This window comes from Lathamus discolor, chromosome 10 (genome assembly GCF_037157495.1).
Source record: "Lathamus discolor isolate bLatDis1 chromosome 10, bLatDis1.hap1, whole genome shotgun sequence".
Taxonomy (NCBI): Eukaryota; Metazoa; Chordata; class Aves; order Psittaciformes; family Psittacidae; genus Lathamus; species Lathamus discolor.
In genome coordinates, this window is record NC_088893.1 from 424,154 (window position 1) to 451,991 (window position 27,838).

At 44.7% G+C, this 27,838-nt stretch overlaps 1 protein-coding gene across 1 annotated transcript; it reads right to left on the reverse strand.

Annotated features, from left to right (window-relative positions):
- Nucleotides 1-12,313: 12,313 nt before the first annotated feature.
- Nucleotides 12,314-25,635, reverse strand: LOC136020084 (S-adenosyl-L-methionine-dependent tRNA 4-demethylwyosine synthase TYW1-like). The gene is given in 9 exon segments (XM_065690811.1): nt 12,314-12,319; nt 12,554-12,609; nt 14,546-14,660; nt 15,438-15,560; nt 16,484-16,765; nt 17,934-18,040; nt 18,043-18,112; nt 18,902-19,003; nt 25,522-25,635. Coding segments are annotated over 9 exon segments (975 nt in total).
- Between the last annotated feature and the right edge of the window lie 2,203 nt (nt 25,636-27,838).

Genomic DNA, 27,838 nt, shown 5'->3' on the forward strand with positions numbered 1-27,838 from the left:
ATTTCCAAAGCTATAATTTCTAAAAGTTGTAATTTTGCTACAAAAATAAAAGCAATAAGCAAATCCAAGACTGTCAACAAATGCTCGTACTAATGCCAGTGGAAGTGGCATTGAATAGCTAACATCCATCCAGTACTCATATTTCTGTAAAAATCTGGTACATACTGCTAACAATCCTAAACAAAGAGATGAGCATTATTAATGCATGGGGAAGTGAGAATCTGCACTGTTACTAGGAATAAAGAATGTTATATAATATTATGGTCCATGAATTTGGTAAATAACAAAACCATTTAACATGTTCTGCTACAAATAAAGGGCATTCATCAAGACTATCTAGCTATCAGACTCTGAATTATAGTTGGTTAATCATTTGCAAGTAAGTAGCCTTAAAATATGTGCAAGCACACTACTTTATGAATGACATGCCCCATCTGGCTAAGCAAATGAAGAAGCCTTCCCCAGCATGACTGCTAGCTGCGTTTGTGAGGAATGTGGGTGTGATTCGTGTCAGTAACTTAGAAAACTATTGAATTTATTTTTGCATTTAACTGTATTAACCAAGATAAACTTTAAACACATGCTTATGCAAGGTTGTAACCTCAGGCACGGACGTATAGATATGCTGATGCTAAGCCTGATGCTAACTGCAGATATCCGGTAATGTAAACAAGGCTTGACACCTATTGTGTAGAAGTCACAAAACAGGAAGATTTGAGACCTTCGATTCAGCAATCTTCAAGGAAGGAAGATAAAGACCTCTAGCAGCAGACTGGCGCAGACTCGGATCATACCATAAAAGGACACTTTACAATATGTGAAAGGACACGTATACCAGATACAAAAGAGTATAAAAAGACAGAATCTTTGGGAATAGGTGTGCGTCGTAGGTGGAGCGGAGACACCCCGGCGCACCCAGCGCTGCTTGCTTATTGCCTCTCAATACTAATCAATGGTAAATAAAATTAATCAGACAAATTCACGTCTGTGGCAAGTTTTTATAACACGTTCGAACTGCAGATCAAGCTGCAGCAGGGCTGGTTTAGTGTTCTGTAAAAGTTCCTGTCTCTGTGTTAGATAAAATCCCCTTTTTCTCAGCACTATTCGAATCCATATCTACACATCCTCTAACACCATACACCAGAAGGAATGAGATGAAGAGCCAGCTGCCTAAACCAACCTGCCCCTGTTTAACCTCTTGCTTTCTGAATACTTCAGTGTCTCAAGATTGGTTCCCTAGCTAACCTTTTATTTCCCTGAGCTGGCCCTTCCATATGAAAATCAACACTTACACTGGGAAAGTACAGTGAAAAAAAGAAAAAGAAAAGGAACATTCACTTCACCTTGGGTTTTTCTTTTTAAGGTACAATGTAATTGCATGCCCAGGTTTCAGTATACAAACACTTTCAAACATATGGTATCTAAATCTCTTTATAAGCCTATTGAACACTAGCCCTGCTTAACTTCACCTAGAAATACAAGGTAAAAATGTTGTGCTGCACATGCCAATTAAGATCAATTTACATTTGCCTAAAACACAGCACTATTACTTTCTTCTCACTGAGATATAGTGAGCCAGATGACTTAAACAGAGAAGAGAAAAAAAAAAAGCCAAACCAAAACACAACAGCTCTGGCAGGCAGGTGTGAACATGAGCAGCCAAGAAAAACCATCGAACACCACAAGGAGTTATCTTTTCTTGTAGCTGCCCTTGCAAGCACCTGCTTGCTCAGGTGCTACTGAGATCAAATCACTTCCCCACCTCTGGGGCTGAACCCTGCCAGTCAGAACAGAACCTTGCTTCTGTTCACTTGCTGATTTAGACAAGAGGATTTTCCTATGCCTTTTGCTGTTGTAAAAGATGCAAATGAATTTTTTAAGGAAAGAAAAAAGCCCAGAACTACTACATGAGACTTTTCTGATAAAGATTTAAATTCCCATATCCCGACATTGATAAGTAAATTATAAACTCAGTTTCCTGGGAGCGTGGATGAGTGTGTGCATATTTGTGAATAAAGAATCAAAAGTTTCTCTTTAGCAGAAAAACTGTTTTTTTTTAATGTCTCTACACATCTGTTATTCCTCTGGGGAAGAAGAACCTAGACAAATGAGTCTGTTTCTGTTGCTGCTGAGCATGAAAATCAATAGGTTTCCTTAGTTGTGAGAAGAAACAGGCCCTCATTAAACATTACTGTGTGACTTTCTCGAGCAAAAAAGAATATAAAATGCATTTTTATGCATTAATTATTAAGAAAAACCCCCTATTTTTCTCCTTTTGCAATTACCCAATAAACACAACAGCCATTCACTCCATTTCATATCACACTTTGTGCAGAAATTAGCCATCTGAGTGAAGTTTTGAAGGCTCTGGAACTTGTTACACTGCAATAATACTAGAAAAGCTGTAAAAGCTGGAGTACATTACACTGAAATCTTCAGTGAAACATGTCTTTTTCTTCCTCATCCTCTCCAAACACTCATGTTTTCCCACTCATCTTTCTTTTTTTTTCTAACTCTGATTTAATACTGAGCTGTCTGAAAGTGTCTTTTGGGGTATACTAACAAAAACAAGTATGCAATTTGTGATCCCATTTAAAAAATGCCATCTTAAAAATGAATTTATGGACTCTGTAGCTTACCAAAGTTAATCAAATAAAATAACGGTCAAGTCAAGCCCTGACCAAAAAAATGTGGTTTTCTATGCCTGCATAAGAGGTATGATAATAGACTAATGGCGAGCAAGACAGCAGTAAAATCAGATGACTGCTGTAATTCTCTTAGCTTCATCTGTTCAGTAAACCACAATAAAAACCTGTGTTGGAAAGAAATCTTCAGCCTAATGTAATTCTATTTTCTTCTTCATAGTCAGATTTTTCACTGGGATGTTTTTTATGTTGGTAGTAGATGCTTGCTGTTTTTAGTCTTTCTGGTCTTCCATCCTTCATCACTTAATGAGGACTTCTGAGTAGATTACGTGAGCAAAAATAAGCCTAGAGAGGAATTAGTAAGCTCCAAACCAAAAAAGTCATACCAATTTTTTAACTTTTCTGCTCTTTCACAGGTGCTAAAGGAGAAGATTGCTTTGGTTCCTGAGACGAAATGAAGGAATTTATACAAACTGAATTCCAGTTTTGGACCAATCTGGTTTTCCTTTGGGTTGCAGTTCAAAACTAAAACATCATATTTTAAGGGTCTTTTTGTATATAATACATGTTAACTGGTTTCCTAAGCTCCCAATGTAGTCAGTGATCATTAGCCATTACAGGTCATTCGCAAATGAGTTTACCAGGCACTAAGAGTGGGAATTGGCTGCTTCAGAATTGTCTAGTAACATCTGAAGCATGCAAGCACATCAGGGATAAGTGTCTGGGAGCAGAAGGTGTGATCTGTCACAGACCTGAACCCTAAGGAAAAGCAGTTTCCTTAGAGGCTGCTGGTTTCCCCTCCATCTAACATTTAAAATGACGCTAAATATCTACATTTTGGCACAATAACTCCATCCTCAGTGCCTCATTTAAGGTGGATTGGGGTATTCTGCAAGCTTCATTGGCATCAACCTTTCTCCTCCCAATTTCCCCCCATGTAAACAACTCAAACCATAACTTTTTTTCCCACCTGCTCCTAGTTTTGCTTCACCCATTCCCAAATATGTGATTTCTGATCCTGTTACCTAAGCAATTTTGCCATTATATGGTATTACTGATGGTTACCTGGTGGTGTTTGCCTTACAATATTCTACTCCCCCAGAGGTTCACAATACTCCCCTCCAATTATCTGTGGAGTATGATGTTTTCTCAAACACCTCCTGCTTAACCACCTGTGAGATTCAGCCAACCCTCACAACTGTAACTTTTGCTGGCTTCCCACGCAGCTACTTGTTACGTTCAGAAGTTTCTGGTGTCTTGTTCAGCAGATTTCCACCTTCTGCTCAACCACTTACCCTGAGCTAGGGCCTCCTCAGCAGCCATAACAATATGCCCACAGCAACTGATGTGAGCTGTTCTGGTCTAGTCCATTTCCCATTTCTAGTCTCTGCAGGCATACATAGACCGCAATGTCTTCCACATCCTATCTGGCTGCACAGCAAACAAAACAATATGCACTTGTGAAATACACTTGGTTTAGTTCTATCCCTAATTTACAGCAGTACCTGAAAAGGCAAAACATATGTATTTATGACTGATATCATAGCAGTTACCAGAAGAGGTTATATTTTTCTGAATTAATAAATCCCCAAACACTGCCCACTCATTGCTTCTGCTTGCATAGTCCTCCTGTGAATTATAGTTAAACAACACTTCTTAGGCTGATATCCATGGTGAATGCCTTTCAGTAACACATACGTTCTTGAAACAAACTTTTCCTTAACAATCTAGAAAACAGAGATAGCCAAGTGAACAGTACATTCTGATTAACAGTGAGAAAAAGCCAACTCAGAGAAATCAAACTTATGAGGTGACAAATGCTATGCTTAATTGTGAGAGATTCTCTCAGATCTTTGGTATGGCCTCCTACTGCTGTGCAGCAGGTAAATGGCATGGACATCCACTCTGATTTCCCTTTACTAATTTAGCTCTGTTTCTGATATATTGTCATCATTTTCTTTCTTCCTCAGTAGTTTTACTTTTTAAGGAAGGACAGCTAAACAAGCATTGCAGCTTCCCTTATTCTCAGGTTTTTCTATTTCTAGCTTTGCTCACTGCACTCCTTTGTGCCTTAGGTAAATATTCCAGCCTCTCTTGTGTCCTAGTCAGACATAATAAAAGCACCAAGATATCTTCAAATCTGGCACTAAGATGACTCATTCAAAAAGCGTTGTATCACTAAGACAAATCATACAATCTGGTGTTGTGTTAAAGGGGCTCATGATAATCGTGTGAGGAAAAATCCACCATCTATGCTAAAATTGTCTAACCCAAAGACACATTTTTACACACACACAAAAAAAGTGTCAGCTACCTGTCGCGTCTGCCTCTCAGTGGACTCCACAAATAGAATAGAATAGAATAGAATAGTTAGGGTTGGAAAGGACCTTGAGACCATCTAGTTCCAACCCCCCTGCCATGGGCAGGGACACATCACACTAAACCATCCCACACAAGGCTTCATCCAGCCTGTACTTGAACACTGCCAGGGATGGAGCACTCACAACCTTCCAATCAGGCAACAGATTCCAGTGTCTCACCACCCTCACAGGAAAGAATTTCCTCCTTATATCCAGTCTAAACTTCCCCTGTTTAAGTTTGAACCCATTACCCCTTGTCCTGTCACTACAGTCCCTGATGAAGAGACCCTCCCCAGCATCCCTGTAGGCCCCCTTCAGATACTGGAAGGCTGCTATGAGGTCTCCGCACAGCCTTCTCTTCTCCAGGCTGAACAGCCCCAACTTCCTCAACCTGTCTTCATACGGGAGGTGCTCCAGTCCCCGATCGTCCTCGTGGCCCTCCTCTGGACTTGTTCCAGCAGTTCCATGTCCTTTTTATGTTGAGGACACCAACAGAAGAAGAAACAGTCTTATTTGCTTTGCAGCAAATGGTATTTAGAAGTCTGACAGGTGCATGGCAGAAGATTAAAATCAGACATCTAATTTCCATTTACCTTAATATAGTGGACTGAATGCTGTGGTAAGACAGAGGTTGATTACTTGTGGTATCACGCATCCCTGCATTGACAGACAGAGGAAGAGACAAACAATTCAGCATTTTAACAGCTTCATCTATTTGATTTTTCTGCTGAGGCAAATCTACCACAGCCCTTAGTTTAACAATTAAGGTGAGATGTAGCAGTAAATACAGCCAAACTTTGGAATAATTTGCCAAATATATTAGCAGAAAATATATCTTAAAACCTCTTTAAGAACCAGGTTAGGTGAATATTAGTCAGGAATCTTTGATCCCATATATAACACACACAAGGGAAGACAAGGTTTGTCTTTCCAGTAAACTCACAGTCCCCCTTTCTCCTTCTACTTCCTGTGACCTTCTGAACAAATTATTTCATCTTGAAAAATTATCATATAACATCTGAGCTACCAAAGAGGTCTACAACAAGCAATGCACAGAAGAAACAAACCAGTATGTCCCGAATGCTTAATTAAGGGATAAGACCCTTTCCCTAACTCTGGTATTGTTTCTTTAGACCAGCTTCAAGACATGAGGAACTCTGTTTTACCTTTTGAATGTAAGGGGTACCTTGAGGGTACTCCTTGATGAAAAAAGTCCAATATTAAGAGCTGAACATGAATATTCAAATCCAGGTTTTCCATTCTTATACATTGTTCCTGACCAAAACAAAATAAAGGAAGGAGTTGTTTGAAAAATCATGGCAGTCAAGTGAAGTTCCAGACAACTGGAAAAAGGGTAATATAACCCCCATTTTCAAGAATGGGAAAATGAATGACTCAGGGCATTACAGACCAGTCAGTCTCCCCTGTGTGGCTGGCAAAATCTTGGAGCAGATTCTCCTGGAAAGCACACTAAGGCACATGAAAAACAACAGGGTGCTTGATGACAAGCCAGCATAGCTTCACTAAGCAAGAGTACTTACTCCACAGTAAGAGTACTCCCTCAGCCACAGCGAGAACAGCTTTGAGCATTTGCAAGTGAGCACAAAGATGAATACTGGAACCTTCGACTGAGTAATCTGTGAACAAGCAACAGCAAGAAAACCTCGTTAGAAGTAACTGCTAGAGTCAACAGAACACACGCTCCATACCCACTCCAGTTAAGCACAAAAGCCTGAAGCAAAAAGCAGACAACGGTTGAAGCACGACAGCTGAGAGATGGGGATCTTGGCAATCCATTACCCCCCGGGACTGCCAGAGGAAGTGTCCTGATCAAGAGCAAATCTCATGGCGTGTATTTTCAGGAAGCGGCCCTGAAATGGGGAAGGCCCCAGAGAAGCTCTCTCGGAAGTGATACTTTTATTCCTGGTACAGAAACCTTTGTGACTATGCCATAATCAGATGGAAGGAAGTCTCCATGCACACGTATCTCCCCGCGTGGCAGAGTAACAGAAGGTCCCTCGCGTTATGCTGAGGCAGCAGGTACTAGCTGCCAGCCAAAGGAAGGATGCTCTTCAAGCAGACCTGCAGCTCAGCCTCCACAGGGCGAATCTTGCACTTTCTATCCTTTGAAAATTCAATGCGGAGGGATTTGGACATATATAACAGCATCTGAAAACCCAAATGCATGCAGACACGTAATAAGGGAAGACTTCTGCTGCTATCCAGCCACCTCAGTCTGCGAGGGTACTGCACATCTGTGAAATACAAGTGGCTAAATGATCCTACCAACATCCCATTTTCGTGTAGTTCAACATCAGCCAGAATCCTCATAGATAAAATAATTCCCAGATCACAACTCTAAAAATACATCCGCAGGGCTCCAGAGGGCTTGAAGGTTGCTTCCCTGAGCTATAACATCCCTGCTGTGCTGGAGGGAAAACTTTACAGCAGCTCATTAAACCACAACTCCATCTGCTGCACAGTTCTGCCAACGATTGTTTGATTTGGGAAACTTTCTTAAATTAATAAAGATTGAGTCCCAAAGGAAACAAAAGAAAACTAACAATGTGCCTGTCTCCAGCCAAAAGTCACCCCTTTAGAGTAGAAAATTGGGCCGTACAGTCACACTTTTACTCCCTTCTTCTGTGCTACAGTAACCAGAACTAAAATTCAGGTAAATGTGATTTAAGCAGCGAACCAAAGCCCCACTTGCCAAAATCACAGGTCAGAAAGTCTGGAGTAATTCAGGGGACACAGCCCAGTTCCATGCACACAACCACACCAGCTGCTTTACCAGCAAAGCCTTGTGCTTCACACCTAGGCTTCTCCTGCATGTTTGTTCACAGCAGATGATACATAACACTCCTCTTCCTTTAAAACCTACCAACCCATCCTTGTTTGGGCACTGCTGATGGGTCACTGGGACCAGCCCAACTGAGATGGGTCGGACTGACCCCTACACAGGGAGCACAGATCCAGCCGCAAGCTGCCACCAGACACTGGCAAAGGCTCTGACAGTGGCAAAGAGGAACAGCATTTCATTGTGCAAAAGCTTCACTGCATTATTACAAGAAAATGTTTTTCACAATTACATTGAAAAAACCCAAATGGTTTGGAACACGTTAGTACTCCATGCAACACAGAAACAGTTCAATGCCGTGTTATAGCATCCACCTCCTGTAGAGCTGAGAGAATGCTACTTCTGTTCTCTTAGTGCCACTCTCTTCTGTTGAGAAAGCTTCTTGGAAAGATTGCATCTCATCTGCATATCCACGGCACCTACCAAAATGCAATCCCCATCTCATGCCAAGCCTCTGCAACCCAACAGCAAGAGAGGGATGTCAGAAGAGCACCTCTGACACATGAACAAGGACAGGGGAATACTGCTCTTTAGGGGAATTAGGCTCTTTAGAAAGGACAGGCTGGCAGGCGGGGAGGGGGAGTTGCCCTTTATGTTAAGGATAGGCTGGAGAGTATGGAACTCTGTCTGAGGGCAGGTGAGCAGTTTACAGAGAGTTTGTGGGTCAGGGTTAAAGAGAAAACAGCTGTGGGAGACATTACTGTGGGAATCTGTTACAGGCCGCCTGATCAAGGAGAATCTGTGGATGAAGCACTCTACAGACAGATAGGAAAAGCCTCACGCTCGCAGGCCCTTTTTCTCATGGGGGATTTCAAACACCCTGACATCTGTTGGAACGATGGCACTGCACGGCACAAGCAATCCAGGAGGTTCCTCGATTGTGTGGAAGACAACTTCCTTTTGCAAGTAATAGAGGAGCCGACAAGGAGAGGTGCCATGCTTGACCTTGTGCTCACCAACAGGGAAGAGCTTGTTGAGAATGTGGTACTCCAGGGCAGCCTTGGATGCAGCGATCCCCAGGAGAGTGAGAAGAGCATGTAGCAAGCTCACTGCCCTGGACTTCAAAGGAGCAGACTTTGGCCTCTTCAGGAGCCTGCTTAGTAAGGTTCCATGGGATATAGCCCTGGAGGGCAGGGGGGCCCAAGACTGTTGGTTAATATTCAAGGATCACCTGCTACAAGATCAGGAGTGCTGCATCCCAACTAGAAGGAAGTGCAGCAGGAGGGCCAGGAGACCTCCTTGGATGGATAAGGAGCTGCTGAGGAAAATTCAAAGGTAAAAAGAGGCTTACAAAAAATGGAAGCAAGGACAGGTGGCCTGGGTAGAGTACAGGGATGTTGTCTGGGAAGCTAGGGACCAGGTTAGGAAGGCTAAGGCCCAGTTAGAATTAAACCTAGCCAGGATCTGGTTCGACACCATCTTCAAAATCTGAACGCGCACAAGTCCATGGGACCTGATGAAATCCATCCACGGGTCCTGAAGGAGCTGGCGAATGAAGTTGCTAAGCCACTGGCCATCATATTTGAAAAATCATGGCAGTCAGGTGAAGTTCCCGACGACTGGAAAAGGGAAATATAACCCTCATTTTCAAGAAGGGGAAAATGGAAGACCCGGGGAATTACAGACCAGTCAGTCTCACCTCTGTGTCTGGTAAAATCTTGGAGCACATTCTCTTGGAAGGCATGCTAAGGCACATGAAAAACAACAAGGTGCTTGGTGACAGCCAGCATGGCTTCACTAAGGGCAAATCCTGCCTGACCAATTTGGTGGCCTTCTATGATGGGGCTACAGAATTGATGGATAAGGGTAAAGCAGTTGACGTCATCTACCTGGACTTGTGCAAAGCGTTTGACACTGTCCCACACGACATCCTTCTCTCTAAATTGGAGAGATATCAATTTGATGGATGGACCACTCGGTGGATAAAGAACTGGCTGGAGGGCCACACACAGAGTTGTGGTCAATGGCTCAATGTCCGGCTAGAGACCGGTAACGAGTGGTGTCCCTCAGGGATCAGTGTTGGGGCCGGTCTTGTTTAACATCTTCGTTGCTGACATGGACAGTGGGATTGAGTGTGCCCTCAGCAAGTTTGCCGATGACACCAAGCTGTGTGGTCCGGTTGATATGCTGGAGGGAAGGGATGCCATCCAGAGGGACCTTGACACGCTTGTGAGGTGGGCTGATGCCAACCTTATGAAGTTCAACCACGACAAGTGCAAGGTCTTATTCCTGGGTCGGAGCAATCCCAGGCACAGCTACAGACTGGGCAAAGAAGAGATTCAGAGCGGCCCTGCAGAGAAGGACTTGGGGGTGCTGGTCAATGAGAAAATGAACATGAGCCGGCAGTGTGCGCTCGCAGCCCAGAAAGCCAACCGTATCCTGGGCTGCATCAAAAGGAGCGTGACCAGCAGGTCGAAGGAGGTGATCTTGCCCCTCTACTCTGCTCTTGTGAGACCTCACCTGGAGTATTGTGTGCAGTTCTGGTGTCCTCAACATAAAAAGGACATGGAACTGCTGGAACAAGTCCAGAGGAGGGCCACGAGGACGATCAGGGGACTGGAGCACCTCCCGTATGAAGACAGGCTGAGGAAGTTGGGGCTGTTCAGCCTGGAGAAGAGAAGGCTGTGCGGAGACCTAATAGCAGCCTTCCAGTACCTGAAGGGGGCCTACAGGGATGCTGGGGAGGGACTCTTTGTCAGGGACTGTAGTGACAGGACAAGGGGTAATGGGTTAAAACATAAACAGGGGAAGTTTAAATTGGATATAAGGAAGAAATTCTAATTATAAGGAAGAAATTCTAATTATTTTATGATTCTATGGTTCTAAACTGTGCCTGCTTTCGCAACGCAAGTATCAGCAAAGGAAGCAAAACTGTGGCTCACCTTGTAACTGGAAAGAAAAAGCAGCTCCCACTATCCAAAGCTGCTCTTCACACAGAGCAGGGGGACACTGGACAAGGTGAGGATGTGTTGGCACTTGAGAGCCACCTACAAACTGCACTAACCACTGCAAGCAAGAACATGGAGAGCTGCTGCAGCTGCAGGCCCAGCCTGTGGGTCTTGTCCGACAGAACACGAGCGCAGCCAAACACAAGGTCCAGCCTGAGCTTACCTTTAAAGTAACTTTTCCTTTTTCCACCCTTATATATCAGGGATTCCCAAGTCCTACCCAGATAAGGCAAGTCTCAAGAGCTCTTGTAATATTATTTATGAATTATAATCCTTTTCAATAGACAAGATTTAGAGAAGAAAGATTTGAAGGAAAGGGTGAAGTGTCCCTGTGACAAATCCAGATTTTAATGCTAGAACTAATTGCCAAGCAGTTAAAGGATATTTATCAAAGCTTGTTTTAAAATGTAGGCTCACACTGAATTCTGAGCCACAGCAGCAGAGGTCAAAGCCCAGTCCAGCCAAATGAGCTGTTGCAGATGAAAGCAGTGTTTCTATAGGAATCCTTCACACATTAAAAGTTCCAGGAAGTTTTTGGAGAGCTCTAAACCTCTACATCAGTTAAGTTGATTTTAAATCTGACGGTTAAGTACCCCAGCCTCATGCAGGTAGCTTAAAATACAGCTAACAATTCTTGGAGACTCCAAGAAGTTTCTGCCTGCAACTCAAAGTAGTAGACAACCCTTTTTCTGTAAGCCTTATACCTTAAGCACCTTATATATTAACACTCACTGCCTCATGTCAAATAGAACTTCACCAGAAGTTTCGTCATCCAGTGTCAGCAAGGTTTGATCTTCCACAGCCCTCACATGCTCACAAAGGGGGTGATGGACACTCCCAGTGCTGGTGAAGAGTTTCCCATTCAAAGGCTTTTCAGGCAAGAGAGCCAAAGGGGATCAGGAAACATCCCCCGTGGCAAATGCACAAAGGAAACAAACGTCTTGACCATATATTGTTTCCTGTAAACCCCATCTCATTCTTGCTCTCTCTCACTCACAGACACACCCCCCCCTTTTTTATTTACATTGCAAATGTGACTCTCAGCATCACTAAACTTTTTGTTTGGGAAACCAAGAACATTAATCTCAAAACTGTGTAAAGAGAATATGCCCATTTGATTACTTCCCAGCCCATCAACAGAAAATTTGGGTATTATCATCACTATTACTCATGCCTGCAGTTTAGAAATACAAAGGTTAATAAAGCCATTTCATTCCCTGGGAACAAGTCTAGATTGATCTGTCGTTCCAGTCCATCAGTCTCCCAGCTGTGGGAGATAATCCACCTGAAGAAATGGTATCCCTGTGATTAACAGCAGTCCTGCAGGCCAAAGACACACCAATTAGATTTCATATTTGATCTGATAAATACATTTCAGGGGAGTAACTTTGGAGGACAGGGAAAACGTGCCACAACTGTAGAAGTCCACTTAGTTACTAAATTCACTAAGAACCACCACTGCCTTCTCCTGGTGCATAAAAGCCATTTGGAGAACAGGTTCTAGGCCTAGAAATAAGCAGCTGGAAGGGGGGTAAATGCAGAGAAAGCCCAGACCTTCACCCACCTACTCCTGCATCATCCATCTCTCCCTGGCACCACAGCCTTGGGTCACCAGGCATCCAACAGAAGCAGCCCCAGACCTCTCCAGACCTATTTCAGGCCACAGTCCTATTACCCACTGGTGAACTTCCACCCCCAGCTATTCCCCCTAATGAAACCACAGGCATTATCTGCACTCACATCAAAGTCTGGGTCCAGCTCAGGACCCTGACCAGCATCATCTGCAACTATATCCCCTGCAGCAAGTTCCAAAAGTTGAATTAGTCGGCAAACAAAGGGCTGGCTTTTAGCAGCTCTGAAGCAGTCCCCACCACACAGTACATGTGTGATTTGGTAAACCGAGGGTGGGATTTACTTTTGTATCAGCCACCATTTTATATATTTGAACGATTTCCTGTTCCACCCAACCTCCTGCCAATTTTTGTGCTCGCTCAGTGTGCAAAAGGCACCAGCACCTTCAACTGTGCACCTACACCTTCAGAAGCTCTTTGAAACTCCACCTCTTTCCCGAGACAGAGTAGCTCCCTGAGAGTAGTTCCTAAGTAGAACAGCGATGACTGACAGGAAAAGAGATTCTGGCATTCACCTTGAACTACTGAAGTCATCTGCCTGACCCAAATGACTGCAAGAACCCAGCATCTGTCTCAAGCCCTTTGATGATAACTGTGAAGTGCAGTGAAGCATAAGGAAAAAAGCAGTAGAACAGAATTCAGCCTTGACTTCCATCAGGTCAGGCAACAGGAGATGGATGCAAAATTAAATTAAGATCACCTGCAGAGATGTGAGGAAACATTTATTAGATAAAACTCCAGAGCTTCACTCTGACAGCCCATAAAAAGCAGAACAACAAAGAATTCTGACCATCTGTGACTGTACATCTCCCTTATCCACTAGTGATTATCACTAGAGGCACTACTTGCCTGCAGAAGAGATCAAAGCTGGACCCTAAGCTGCTGCAAATTAACCATATTGCACAGGCAGAACACCTACCACAAAATCTGTGCTCAAAACTGTTTAGGAACATTTCAAACCCAAGTAACTTTGTGTATGAAGAAGCACCTGATAGAACCCTGAAGTGCACCAGTTCTCTTTAAACTTGTTAGCTTGTGTGTGGGTAGTTCAGCTACAAAAACCCAAAGCATTGCCTGTGCTGGGCGGAATTACTGCAAGACAACAGGTGATGTCAGTGTAAAACAAGCGTCAGACTCATTTTAAATAGTTCAGCATTCTGCAAGAGGAAAAACAGCTCAAGGGACTAGGCAGCTCACACGGAAAAGAAAACTTCTTGTTGCACAAACTCAGAGCCACTAAAGTGAGGATGTGACTTAAACTGAGATTTAAACAACTAAACCTCCTTGCCTGGGAGCAGGAGAGGCTGATCATGATAAATTACTTTCGTAAATGCAGATCATCCTGCTCTTTCATACCAAGTCTTCAGCATTTATTTTAATTAGGGTAAATAACTGCCCCTATGGGACTGTTCTACAGTTCGAGTGTTTGCATAAACCTGCTGCGGGTCAACGGGCACATTCCCTGGGAGACTCAACACCCAGACACAGTCATTACTCCTCCAGCTAATGAAGGACAGCCAGCAGCTCGGGCTCCTCAGGATATATGTACAGACCTATCTCTTGCCATTACCCCACTCAAGAGAGCTGAGGACTTACATGAAGTCACCGCTGGAAGCCCTTTCACCTCTACCTGCTCTGCTTACAGAAGCATGAAACCAGCAATGTAGATTACAGCTAGACTCATCAGCCATGCAGAACAGGAACAGAAAGGCCAGGAACGAGAACTATTTCATTTAAAGCTTCTCAGGATTTCACATTTGCAGAGGCAAGAGGGCAGCGTCACGGCAGAACAACCGCTTGTCATCAGATCAGAAACCACAGCTCATCGCTGCAGATGAGTGTCTTTGTGTGGCAGCACTTCTCACTGACCGCTGGTGGCGAGTACACACAGGCAGGAGAAGAGAAAGGACCACAGCACAGCCACACAGGGAGAAATTGAGCCCTTCTCCCTCCAATCGGTTCATCCTCTCGTTCAAGCTGTAGTGCACCAGATCCATACAAGCTCAGGGGCAGGAGCTCTCACACAGCAGCCTGCCTTGCCCCACGTCACTGGAGCTACTCTCCTCACAGAGCTTATTACAAGCAGTGGGCAGGATTTTACCTCCTTTCCCCTCCCTAAGGTCAGGAACAGAGATCTCGTACTCTCTTCCAGAGCACGCAGCCTCCTGTGATCCAAGGCCTGGAGTTTCAGGAAAAAGTTGTGAGAAGTCCACAGTCTAGAGCCATGCAAGAGAGGGAAGGTGCAGTTACAGACAGAGGTAGGTTTGTTGAGGAAGGGGTGGAGAGCAGCTCAAGGATGCACAGAGAAAGACCCCACCACAGAAAGATTGCTAAGGGGGAAATAGTCAGCAGCTGGCAACATAGTCATCCCAGGTCCCTCCTGGGCACACCCTTCCCCTCCCAACTGCCCGCTGCTCAGCCACCAAAAAGTGTGGGGAACACAGGAAGGTTTAGCCTCGTACCTATGTGTATTCTCACTCCTTTCTCTGTGCTAAACAGATAAAGTTGTCTGATGTATTCTGTTGGCAGACTGCACACAGAAAATGAAACATGAACAGACCCACACAGGAAGGGAGACAGCAACACCCTGGCATAACAAAGGATTATGGTTGTCTTTGCCAGGCTCAGCACAGGTCACATCAAGCTCCCACGGGCAGATCCAGTAACAAGATTGCTGTTTAGACACTGGACTGTGAATCACAGCAACAGAGATGGATATTCAGGTCTGAACAGTGGAAGTCATTTTCTCTCCGACTCACAACAAAAGGTTACCACTGCAGTATTTGCTCAGTGAACAAGTCCCAGTTAGCAAGGAAGTATATCCAACACACATACAAGTATAGTCTTGCCTGGGGACAGGTTCTCCAATAGCTCCTATTTTACTCTCCCTTTAACTAGATCCAACCAATTCAAATCCAGCAAGTGTATTTTAATCTATTCAGCTGATCACTGACAAAGACCTGATAGTTCCACACTCACTGTAACAGTGGTACCTTTGCTTCCTTCATGTGCCTCGTGATATTGCCAAGATCTTCAACATCAAGGACACAATTTGCCCCTCCAGCTTCCTCAGCATCAGCCTCCTCCTCACTACTGCTTTCAAACAACTCCTCTGCCTGTGTAAGAGATCGGAGAAAAACCCAAGTGAGAAACGTATCTGAATGTTAAACATTAGATCTTCATCTATGCTAACCAGTGAAATCAGTTCTCACACTCAGCAAAGATACTGAAAAACAAGGAGCAGCCTACCAATAACCTGTATAATGTGTACCAGATGCATTTAAACCTGGAGCTTTCTTCGGTGTGCATTTAAAAGTCCAGTAGCACAGACTGCCCGAATCTCAGCCCAGCTTTCTTGCCTCTAGATGACTTCCTCTCCCTCATGCGCCCACGACACGACATGTTGATTTCACGACAGGCAACCAGAGAAGTCAGACTCCCGCTGTGTACTGTGATCATCTGGAAGCCTAAAGCCCTTCAATTCTTCCAAGTGCCCCTTGGTGTCTGATGAGCAGGGAGTAAGAGATCTGCTTTCCAAGTCAAACCCTTCACAGAGCAGAAACATCATCTCCCTTTCTGTACACAGGCAAGGTACAGCAGAAGAGCACTTGCGGAACAGCGTGTTTATTCCTCTTGTTCCTGCAGCACCCTCAAAACCACTCAAACAGAAGAGACCTGAGAATTAAACATGAAGTGAACTTGGCCATGAGACAAAGCAAAGGCTCTGAAGAGAACACAGACTGGCTCTCTGGAGCATGTATCACAACGCATACCTCCCCCTCCTCAAGAGGAAGGCTCCCTCATCATACACATGCCATCTAGCCTAGGTCCATCAGCCATCGCTAATTCTTTGGTCCTTTTTGGGTGGCTCATTCTACTTGCTATCTGCCATGGGATCGCTTTCCTCTTCCCCCTCTGCTCCAGAAAAAAGAAGTATCAAGCTCCCAACGGCACCCCTCTGGGCTGCAGAAGAGAGAAGTCAAACAGTGCTACAAGGGGCACTAAACAAAAAATAAGGTCCCACAGATTTGGGCTTTACCTTAATATTCTCATATTCCGATGCCCCATGTTCATGATCTGAACTCTCCTTTCTCTGCTTCCCTGGAGATTCGCACTTCCCTTTCTTGCACTTCCCAATGCAGGGCTTCTTTTCTCCTCCGCAGAGGGCCTGAAACTGACTGAGGAACTTGGCTTTCCAGGCTTCAAAGTCGGCCTCAATGGTGCCATGCTTGCTCTGGGCCACCTTACAGTCCCTGTCACCACGAGTCATGATCTGGCTGGTGCTCAGCATCCACAGCCACCTGTCAATATTTCTTCCAACCTGGGATAAGATTGAAGTTAAAGGGAAATTAAATGAAGCCCAAGTTAAACAAAGATGGCAACTAAGAATGCAAGGACCAAGCCTGGAAAGAGGGCTGCAGAGGACTGCAGGACAGGCACTTCTGCGCTCTCCCTCGCCTGCTGGCTCAGAGCACACACAGTCTGAACACCACCACACCTGAATTAGACATTATAAAAAAATGCTTCCCTGTGAGGGTGCTGAGGCGCTGGCACAGGGTGCCCAGAAAAGCTGTGGCTGCCCCATCCCTGGCAGTGCTCAAGGCCAGGCTGGACACAGGGGCTTGGAGCAAACTGCTCTAGAAGAAGTTGTGCCTGCCCGAGGCAGGGTGTTGGAACTGGAAGAGCTTTAAGGTCCCTTCCAACCCAAAGCATTCTATGATTTGAAAACACCTCTGCTATCAAACCCATAATAGCTGAGCTCTGGAAACAAGCTCATTTATGCTATGCTTGGTCAAAATGGCCACATGCCTAACACATTTCCTGTGGCACCACTTAAACATAACAACCAGGTGACAAGTCATTCCAACCCTAACTATTCTATGATTCTATGATTTTTCTGACCAAAACTCATTACAAAGCTCAGATATTGCTGTATGCCCACTTCTATGGGCAACCTGTGCCAGTGTCTCACCACACTCACAGGGAAGAATTTTTTCCTTAACGGCCATTCTCAGTCTCCTGTTTGTCAGGTTAAAGCCATTCCCCCTTGTCCTATCGCTACAGCCCTTATCCAAAGCCCCTCTCCACGTTTCTCATCAGACCCATAAGGTACTGGGAGCTGGTCTAACGTCTCTGCCGAGCCTTCTCTTCTCCAGGCTGAAGCAGACCAGCTCTCCCAGCCTGGCTCCAGAGCAGAGCTGCTCCAGCCCAGGCAGCATCTCTGTGGCTCGATCCAACAGCTCCACATCCCACGTGTTGTTGCCCCAAAACTTGATGCAACAGAGTGGGTGGTCTCACCAAAACAGAGTAGAGGAAGAGACCCGCCTCCCTCAACCTGCTGGCCACGCTCTTTTGGATGCAGCCCAGGATGCCATTGGCTTTCTGGGCCAATTCTCACGCAAACTACCAGTAACAGGCAGGTATGTAGCATTTAAGATAGCTCAGCCTTCCAGAGGAGCAGAAATCAAAGAAAGGTGCACAGGAGATACTGTGTTGTGTATGTTGATCATTCCAGAGTTTCCCAAGCCAAACACAGCATATCTCAGGCCCTTCAGATAGGCTTTCCCAAAGCGAAACTCATTCGCAGCCTCTTCTCTGTTGCACTCTCGGTTGGCTGCCCATCTGTGTATGTAGCCACCAAGAACACACAGATGTTCCTGCTGGTTGTCTAAGAAATGAAACAGAACACAAGAGAAAAGATAACTCCATTTTAATGAACACTTCAGGAAGAGAGTTGGAACATGCAGGCACCTGAAAGAAGTCAAAAGATGAGATTTTTGCTGACTGGCTGAATAGTTTTTGGTGTGGGATGCTGCAGGTGATAATCCCAACAGTGATGGATGGCCATCCTCCCTGTAAAGCCATTTTAAATCAATCAAAAGAGAACAAGCTCTCTTTCCCTTGTTTAATGGAGTGGTAAAACAGAATGGGACACCTGCCTTCCCCACCCCAAATCAACACCTTCCAGAACAGACTCTTGGCAGCAATAACGTCTCCCATAGATTAAAAAAGCAACTATCAATATTGACAGAAGAAAAACCCATCAAGGATTCCCCAGCAGAAATACTGCTCACAAGAAATTTTTAAGTCTAAAAGTTGCAGAAGGATCACCACCTACTTACTCCAGTTTTGAACCCTTCCCAGGTGGACACTGTCATAGACAGTACAGGGGCCCTTGTGCAGATACTGTCCATTACTCACAGCTGAGTTACAGAACTGGCTTCTACAAAGCCACACTCAGCATCATATGTCTTACACGAGCCTTTCCTCAGCACGTTCAGCATTTAGCTATTTGTTGCCAAGGACTGATGGACTGCACTTGCTTCCATGGAAGGAAAGCAAATTTCAACACAAAGCTTTGGGGATTTCCAGGAGAACTGTAGAGAAATACAAGACAACAGCCTTCACAACACCCGGAAAAGCTTGGATTTATTATTCCCATTTACAACATACCTACCTCCCCTAATAAACAATCGTCTGGATCATAGTCTCTCATGCTAATGACTTCCAATGGCACATTAAGGGAAATAACCGCCTCAGCAAGAGCTCTGGCAAATCTCTGAAAAAAGAAACATAGGAAGTGACCAAGTGCTACAACCCAGGTACCTGAAAGGTCAAACAAGCCCTGCTGTGCCCAGAGACAAGACTTTGTCAGGGACTGTAGTGACAGGACAAGGGGTAACGGGTTCAAACTTAAACAGGGGAAGTTTAGATTGGATATAAGGAGGAAATTCTTTCCTGTGAGGGTGGTGAGACACTGGAATGGGTTGCCCAGGGAGGTTGGGAGTGCTCCATCCCTGGCGGTGTTCAAGGCCAGGTCGGATGAAGCCTTGTGTGGGATGGTTTAGTGTGAGGTGTCCCTGCCAATGGCAGTGGGGTTGGAACTCGATGATCTTGAGGTCCTTTCCAACCCTAACTATTCTATGATTCTATGATTCTATGATTATTAGATGTGACTTCACGTATTTAGCACAAGTTGTATCCCACCAGTTGATAAATTCTAATTATAAAATGTACCACAAATTATCACCTATACCCATCGGGATGGACCTTACATTAAGGCAACTGATAAAACATCAAAACCTAATTAACATTTTAAAAGGAGTCCAGGAAAATGAAAATAAAACTTTGATTACCGTTCATCATGACACGGAAGAAGTAAGCATAATCTTGCTAAGGATAAGACAAGATGCAAGTCACTACTGGTGGGACGTTCTTTTTGGATGGTCACCCACTGCAACTGGCATTCTAAATACATTATATCACCCCATTGTTGTTCTTCTAGTATTAGTATTAGCTTTGTGTTGTCTATTGGATTATTTGTTTGGAATTGGAGGATGTTACAGCGCATAATGATTTTGACCTCTATCAAACGTATGGTAAAGCACTGAAGATACCTTTCGCAGGAGTTGGTCAAAAGAAGAACTTGTATGATAAGTAAAAGAATTTACTAATTTTAAAGAAAAGGGGAGACTGATGCGAAGAATTAACCAATGTACAGGGGGGGTTAGGGTTAAGCCGCTTGCTTAACAATATTATTGCTTGCTCATACTCAACAAGCCTTTTTCATGCTCATTATGTTATGCTAGAACAGGATGGGAGACAAGGCTACAGATAAGAGTAAGGAACAGTAAGCTGGCTCCTGCTTTCTGGGCCCTGAAACCGGCTAAAACCAGCTTTGTGGTTTGGACAATGACCAAGTCACCAGGGAACATGCACAACTATTAGAGGTAAAAAGTTTAAGCCGAGGAAGACTTATTTACTTCATCTTGAGACCCTTGCCCACGACCACCAGGAGTTACTGCGCAGGCGTAAAGGACATTTTAGCTCATTATAATACGAAGCAGGGATAGGACATGAATATGTATAGGCGTGTTGTGTAACATAATGAATATGTGTAATTTTAGAGAATAAATAAGGGGAGAAATGAGGTTGCGGCGGGCATGCCTTTGGAGGAATGATCCCCCATGTGCCTCAGCACTGAATAAAGCATACTTACTTTGCAACTTTAATGAGTTGTAGAGTCTATCCACGTATCAACAGCGCTGGTAACACCAGTGTTCTTAGTTACTGCTCAAATGCTTAGTCTGACCAAGGACTTTGTGAGTCTCATGCTCTGCCAGGTAGGAGTGGAAGCTGAGAGGAAACAGGGACAGGACACCTGACCCAAACTAGCCAAAGAGGTATTCCATAACCCAGCACGTCATGCCCAGGATGTAAACTGCAGTTAACCAGAAGGGATAGTTCACTGCTCGGTAAGGCGGGGTATCAGCAGGTGGTATTGTTTTCTCTTCCGTTGTTATTTCCCTTAGCATTATTATTATTGGTGGTAGCAGTAGTGGTTTGTGTTATACCTTAGTTACTGGACTGTTCTTATCTCAGCCTGTGTGTCCTGGGTTCACCAGTAACCATTTTTCTCCTTAGTAGCTGGTGCAAGCTCTGTGTTTTGATCCAGCCTGGGAACAGAGCTGATAACACTGGCTGTTTTTAATTGTTGCTAAGTAATGTTTATTCTGGCTAAGGTCTTTGTGAGTCTCATGCTCTGCCAGGGACGAGGGAAGGCTGAGAGGAAGCAGAGATAGGACACCTGACCCAAGCTAGTCAAAGAGGTATTTCGTACCACAGCACGACATGCCCAGGGAGGTAACTGGGAGTTACCCGGAAGGGCACGGGCTCTCTTCGGGGGGGTCGAACTCGTTCGGCGGTGGTATTGTATTCTCTTCTCTTATTATTTTCTCTTATCAATATTATCATTAGTGGCAGCAGTAGTAATTTATGTTATACCTTAGTTACTGGGCTGTTCTTACCTCAACCCGTGGGAGTTACATTCTCTCAATTCTCCTCCCCATCCCTCCAGGGGGGCTGGTGGGGGGTGGGGGCTGGGTTTAGAAAGAAAGAGGGAGAAAAAAAATGGGGGAGTGAGTGAGCTGTGTGGATCAGTTTAAACCACAACACCGTGGGAGTTACATTCTTTTGATTCTCCTCCCCATCCTTCCGGGAGCGTGGGAGGGAAGAAAGGGAGGGGGGGAGTGAGCGAGTGGGACTCTATGGCTGATGGAGTTTAAACCACAAGGTACTCTCAGGCTCAGACTCTGTGACTGAGACTGTGGGGCTGAGGTTGTGGGACTGAGGTTCTGTGGCTCTGACAGTGGCGGAGACCCTGGGCCTCAGACTTTGGAGCTGATACTCTCAGGGACAGACTCTGTAACTGAGACTGTGGGGCTGAGACTGGGGCTAATACTGTGGGGCTAAGACTCTGGGGCTGAGACTGGTGCTCAGAGTTTGGAGCTGATACTCTGGGTGAGACACTCAGACACAGACTGTGGCGGAGATTGTGGACCTGAGACTCTGTGGCTGAGACTCTGGGACTGAGACTGGGGCTGAGACTCTGGTGCTCAGGTTTTGGATCTTATTCTCTGGATGAGACTCTCAGACGCAGACCGTGAGGCTGAGACTTTGGGGCTGAGAATGGGGCTGAGACTATGGTGCTCAGGTTTTGGACCTGATTCTCTGGATGAGACTCAGACATAGACTGTGGGGCTGGGACTCTGGGGCTGAGACTCTGGGGCTGAGACTCTGGGACTGAGACTCTGGGGCTCAGACTGATGCTCAAATTTTGGAGTTGCTACTCTGGCTGAGGGTCTCAGACACAGACTCTATAGCTGAGACTCTATGGCTGAGATTCTGGGGCTGCGACTCTGTGGCTGAGACTCTGTGGCTGAGACTGGGCCTCAGACACTGGAGCTGATAGTCTGAGACTGTGACTGAGACTGTTGGGCTGAGACTGTGGGGCTAAGAGTGTGGGGCTGTGACTACGGTTGAGACTGGGGCTGAGACTGTATGTCTGAGATCCTGGGGCTGAGACTTTGAGACTCAGACTCTGTGGCTTAGACTCTGTGGCTTAGACTCTGTGACTGAGACTGTAATTTATACTCTGGGGCTGAGATTCTGTGTCTGACACACGGGCTGAGACTCTGAGACTCAGTCTGTGTGGCTAATACTATGGCTGAGGCTGTGGCTGAAACTCTGTGGCTGAGACTGTGGCTGAAAGTCTGTGGCTCGGACTTTGGAGCTGAGAGTGTGACCAAGACTATGGGATTCTGACATTGGGGCTGACACTGTAGCTGAGACTCTGTGGCTCAGGCTCTGTGGCTTATACTCCAGGGTTCATACTCTGAGCAGAGACAGGGGCTGAGACTCTGGGGCTGAGACTGTGGGGCTGGGACTCTGGGGCTGATACTCTGTGACTGGGAATTTAAGGTGGAAAAGCAAGGAGCAAGGGCAATGCTGGTGGCATCGTTGCGGACGTCACCCGCCCATACGTGTTAACACGTACCAGTTGCCCTTATTGGCAGAGATGTACTTAGTCAAATGAGTGCCAAAATTATTACACAACCTTTTTAGGAGCGGCCATTGATTCAGGGCAGCCAGTGTTAAAAATTTTGTGGAAAAGTGATAAACTAATTTGGATCAATCAGTGGCCGCTAAAACAAGATCGGCTGCAGCCAATTCAAGAATTAGTTCAGGAACAATTGGATGCAGGCCATATAGTACCCTCTACCAGTCCATGGAATATGCCCATTTTCACCATTCCTAAGAAAAGTGGAAAAGGGCGACTATTGCATGATTTGCGAGCTATCAATGAAGCTATGAATGATATGAGAACCCTTCAACCTGGGTTAACCTCCCCTGTAATGTTGCCAGAGCAATGGGACCTATTAATAATTGATTTGAAGGATTGCTTTTTCACGATTCCCTTGCATCCAACAGATGCAGAAAGTTTTGCCTTCACAGTTCCCTCTGTAAACAAAGCAGAGACGGCAAAAAGATACCACTGGGTGGTCTTACCACAAGGCATGAAATATTCACTGACAATGTGTCAGATATTTGTCGCCTGGGCACTAGAACCATTGAGAAAACCTTATGAGAACTTGTTAATTTATCACTCTATGTGCGATATCCTAATAGCTGGACATCAGATGGATAAGAAAAAAATTCTGACAGAACTAAGCAACATACTGGAATCTAGAGGACTACAAATTGCCCCAGAAAAAATTCAAACAGACTCCCCATGGCGCTACCTGGGTTGGATTATTACAGGTAGCACTGTCAAACCACAAAAATTGACTTTAACAATGAAAATTCACAACCTTAATGACGTACAGAAACTAGTTGGGGATATTGAATGGGTGAGAACCATCTGTGGAATCACTAATGATGATTTAACCCCTTTGATCCAGCTCTTAGGAACATCCACCCAGGCAGATAACACGCGTCACTTAGGAAAAGAACAAGAAATCGGCCTCTGTAAAATAATTCAAAAGATCACAGATAATCATGCTAGTCGAGTAATTTCACACCACCCACTCATGCTTATGATTACCAATTCAGGACAACAGCAAAGGCATCCTTTTGCATTAATCATACAATGGATAACAGATCATCAAAATCCATTAAAAATTTTGGAATGGGTATTTTTGTCCATTCGACCCAGGAAAACTATTACAACCAGAGTGGAATTATTCTCTCAATTAATTATTAAAGGCCGTAACAGAATTGTAGAGCTTTCTGGAAATGAACCAAGCACAATTTTTATACCAGTTGTACAAGAACACTTGGAATGGTTGATGCAGGTCTCATTAGAACTGCAAACAGCTCTAGCAGGATTTCCTGGCATAATTTCCAACAAATATCTGGCACACAAGTTAGTCACTATCTTTCACAATCAGCAGATTGAATCTAGACCTTATAACTCTGAAACTCCTGTTAAAGGACCTACAGTCTTTACGGATGCAGGGAAAAAATCAAAAAAGGCTGCCATAACTTGGCAACAGTCTAATGTTTGGCATGAAAAAATTCTAGAAGGATCGAGGGATGATTCGTTACAAACCCTTGAGCTGACTGTGGTGCTATGGGCCCTGCAAAACTGGTGTCAAACTCCACTTAATATAGTTTCAGACCCTCTATATGCCGTAGGTGTTGTTAAACGTATTGAACGATCAATGATAAAGGAAGTGTCTAACACTAAATTGTATACTTTATTAATCCACCTTTTACAAAGCCTAAATTCGCGGCAACAACCATATTTTATTACTCATATCCGCAGTCATCAAGGCATAGCGGGCTTGTCTATCGGTAACAACCATGCAGATCAACTTGTAACTCCTGCTTGGACAGGACCTCTGGTAAATAATTTTGAACAAGCTCGTCTTTCGCATGACTTTTTTTACCAGAGTGCTAAAGTCTTGGCACGCCAATTTTCTCTCACTCGAACTGATGCCGAAGGAATTGTAAACTCTTGTCCTGCATGTCAACAAACAGGCTTTGGCCTTTGTATTGGAGTAAATCCTCGAGGCATTTTACCACTACAACTTTGGCAAACGGATGTCACTCATGTTCCAGAATTTGGATTCCAAAAATACCTTCATGTCTCGGACAACACCTTTTCCATGGCAATTCGGGCTACCGCTCAAACTGGAGAAACTTCTCACCATGTCGTGAAACACCTTCATGCCTTTTTTGCCGTCTTAGGTGTACCCCTATCACTTAAAACAGACAATGCTCCAGCCTATACTTCTTCTAGGTTTCACCGCTTTTGCTCACTTTGGGGAGTGAAACATCTCACCGGACTCCCCAATTCACCTGCTGGACAAGCAATTGTTGAGCGGGCTCACCAACCCCTTAAAAACCTGTTACTTAAACAAAAAATGGGGGAGAGCAGTGTAGGACCTAGCGAACGCTTGGCAAAAGCATTATATGTGTTAAATTATTTATGCCTGGCCGGAGAAAGGGAAGAACCTCCCGTGGGAATTCGTGGTAGTGCCTTAAAATCAGGGTTAACAAAAAAGGAAAAGATTTTTGTTCAATGCAAAGATCTCAAAATGGGAGAATGGAAGGGGCCAGTTGAGGTTTGTATGACTGGTCGTGGCTATATGTGTTTGATTACAGGAGAAGGCCCTCGTTGGATTCCAGCGCTATGAGTAAAACCTTGGAAATCACCGATTGAGGGAACCTCAGAATAGCCTCAATTATAAGTTGGTGGATGATGGCTATGACTATAGGTCAAGCATTACATACCATAGAACCACAAGAGAACATGTGGATCAACTGGGCAAACCAAACGAACCAGTCATCCGTCTGTCTCTCCATGGCCACTCCTGGGGACCCTTTTCCTACTTGTTTAGTCGGCATCCCTTACCTGCGCCTGGCAGACTGGACCAATTGGATAAATAACAGGATGGTTTTAAATAGCTCTTTCATTAATCAGACATGTCATAGAATTTATGATTGTACTGTTCCAGAAAACAAACCAGCTTGCTGTTTTGGGGAAGTGAATCAAACAGGGATGGCTGGAACAATGATCATTAACACCTTAAACGCCACAATGCCTTGGGACGCTCAGGAGTTAGATCTCTGGGGATCCTTAGCAGGCAATGGGTCATGTTTTTATTTTGGAGGATTGGCATCTACAGAGCTAAATTTTTATAAGAAATATATTTGGACACAATGGACCAATATGTTGAGTAATTATGACTATAAAAATTATAGAAAAAATGCATTTTGCAATGGAGCAATAGGTGCTGAGACCCTAGGTAGTAAACTTTCTATTTGGAATGATAATTCATCAAAACAATTTCCTAAAGGATTTTTTTTTTTTAATCTGTGGACATAGAGCTTGGCAAGGGGTACTAAAAAATGTTCATGGAGGGCCGTGTTATATAGGGAAGCTGATGATGTTTGTTCCCAGCAAGAGGGATATGATATCATTTTATAAAAGTAAAACCGAGCAACGAAAAAGAAGATCAGTAGAACAACTAGGACCAAACTGTGATGATAATGTTAATATGTTAGGTGAAGTCAGAAGAGTTTTTATGTCCATTTTTATTTAGCTTGCTGGACTGCAAAGCAGATTAATATCACATCTAATGTCTTATCAGAATTATTAGAAGATTTAGGCAGTGTTAGGCATGCAGTTTTACAAAATCATGCAGCCATTGATTTTTTGCTTTTAGCAAAGGGCCATGGTTGTGAAGATTTTGAAGGAATGTGTTGTATGAATCTATCTGATCATTCTAGTTCAATTCATCAACATCCCAATTAAAAGATAACATGAAAAAATTAACAATCAATCATGGCTTGGGTGGTTGCCTCCGAAGTTTAGGTATTACTGGATGGTTTGCTAATGTGTTTAAATCAGGCATTATGATATTATTAAGCATTATAGTCTTTGTTATTATTAGTAGTATAGTATGGCATTGCTTAATGTCTGTAGTATCGCAAATGACTAAAGGGGTCTGGATCACTCAAAATAAAGAAGGGGGATTTGTTGAGAGCTTTTTAACAAACAATGGGCATGTTAGCGATCCAGGACTCTTGCCATTGGTTAGAGTTCGTAGTAAGGATTAACGGCCTAGTTCACAGGTTACTTCAGGGCAAAATTATGGCCACGTACGTGGAAGTTCTGCAGGAGGGAAACAATTCCTGGATGCTGAAGAAGGAACCAATCAGCTGTTTTTGCATTATGTGTAGAAACCAATCATTGTAAAGCTTAAGCGCGTGACCAAGAATGGAAGCTATAAAAGGCAGTGCTCTAAAGTGAATAAACATCAGATTCTGATTACATTATTCAGCGTGCTATCCGTTTATCTTCCGCAGACCCCGAGTGAGGAAATAGCTGGGCACATGAGGTCAAGGAGGGAAGCGAAGGCCATGCGAGGTTGTCGGGGAGGCAGAGAAATTGAGAGATCAGTGGTCTGCCAATGCGGGTGTTTGGTGTGGAGAGAGGGCCCCAGAGGCTCACACATGTCCCTGTTTATTGGCCCCGGTTCCTGCACTTGTGGAAGCTTTTCTCGCCTGGTTCCTGGACCGACTGACACAGCAGTCAGTCAAGAGAAGCTGCTCCAGGCCCCTCCCCATGACTTCCCTACCTGACTTCTGGGACCTCCTGTTGAGGCATTCTGTCTCTGCCTTCATGGGCACAGGCCCCGAGTGGGGAAATAGCTGGGCACATGAGGTCAAGGAGGGAAGCGAAGGCCATGCGAGGGGTTAGGCTACACTGCAGCTTCCCAGACACAGTCTTTAGAGCTGGTTTCCAGCAAGATAAAGCTGTTCTTCGCTTGCTCCAGTTGCACTGTGGAGCTTCGCATGCCAGCTGCGCACAGGGCGGCCAGGAGTACGAGGCGGTTTCCCAACCTCAAACACAAACCAAGAGCTGTGCGCGCATTCCTGCACAAGTACATCTGCAGCCTCAGGGCCACCTCCCTGTCCTTCTTCTGCTGCAATCGCGGGGACACAAGGCCACGGCTCGGGGCAGCTGCGAGACCCCCTGTGCTCGGTTGGTTGGAAGCTCTAGGATGGGGAAGTGAGGGATTGAGCGGGGTCACCCATCTGCTGC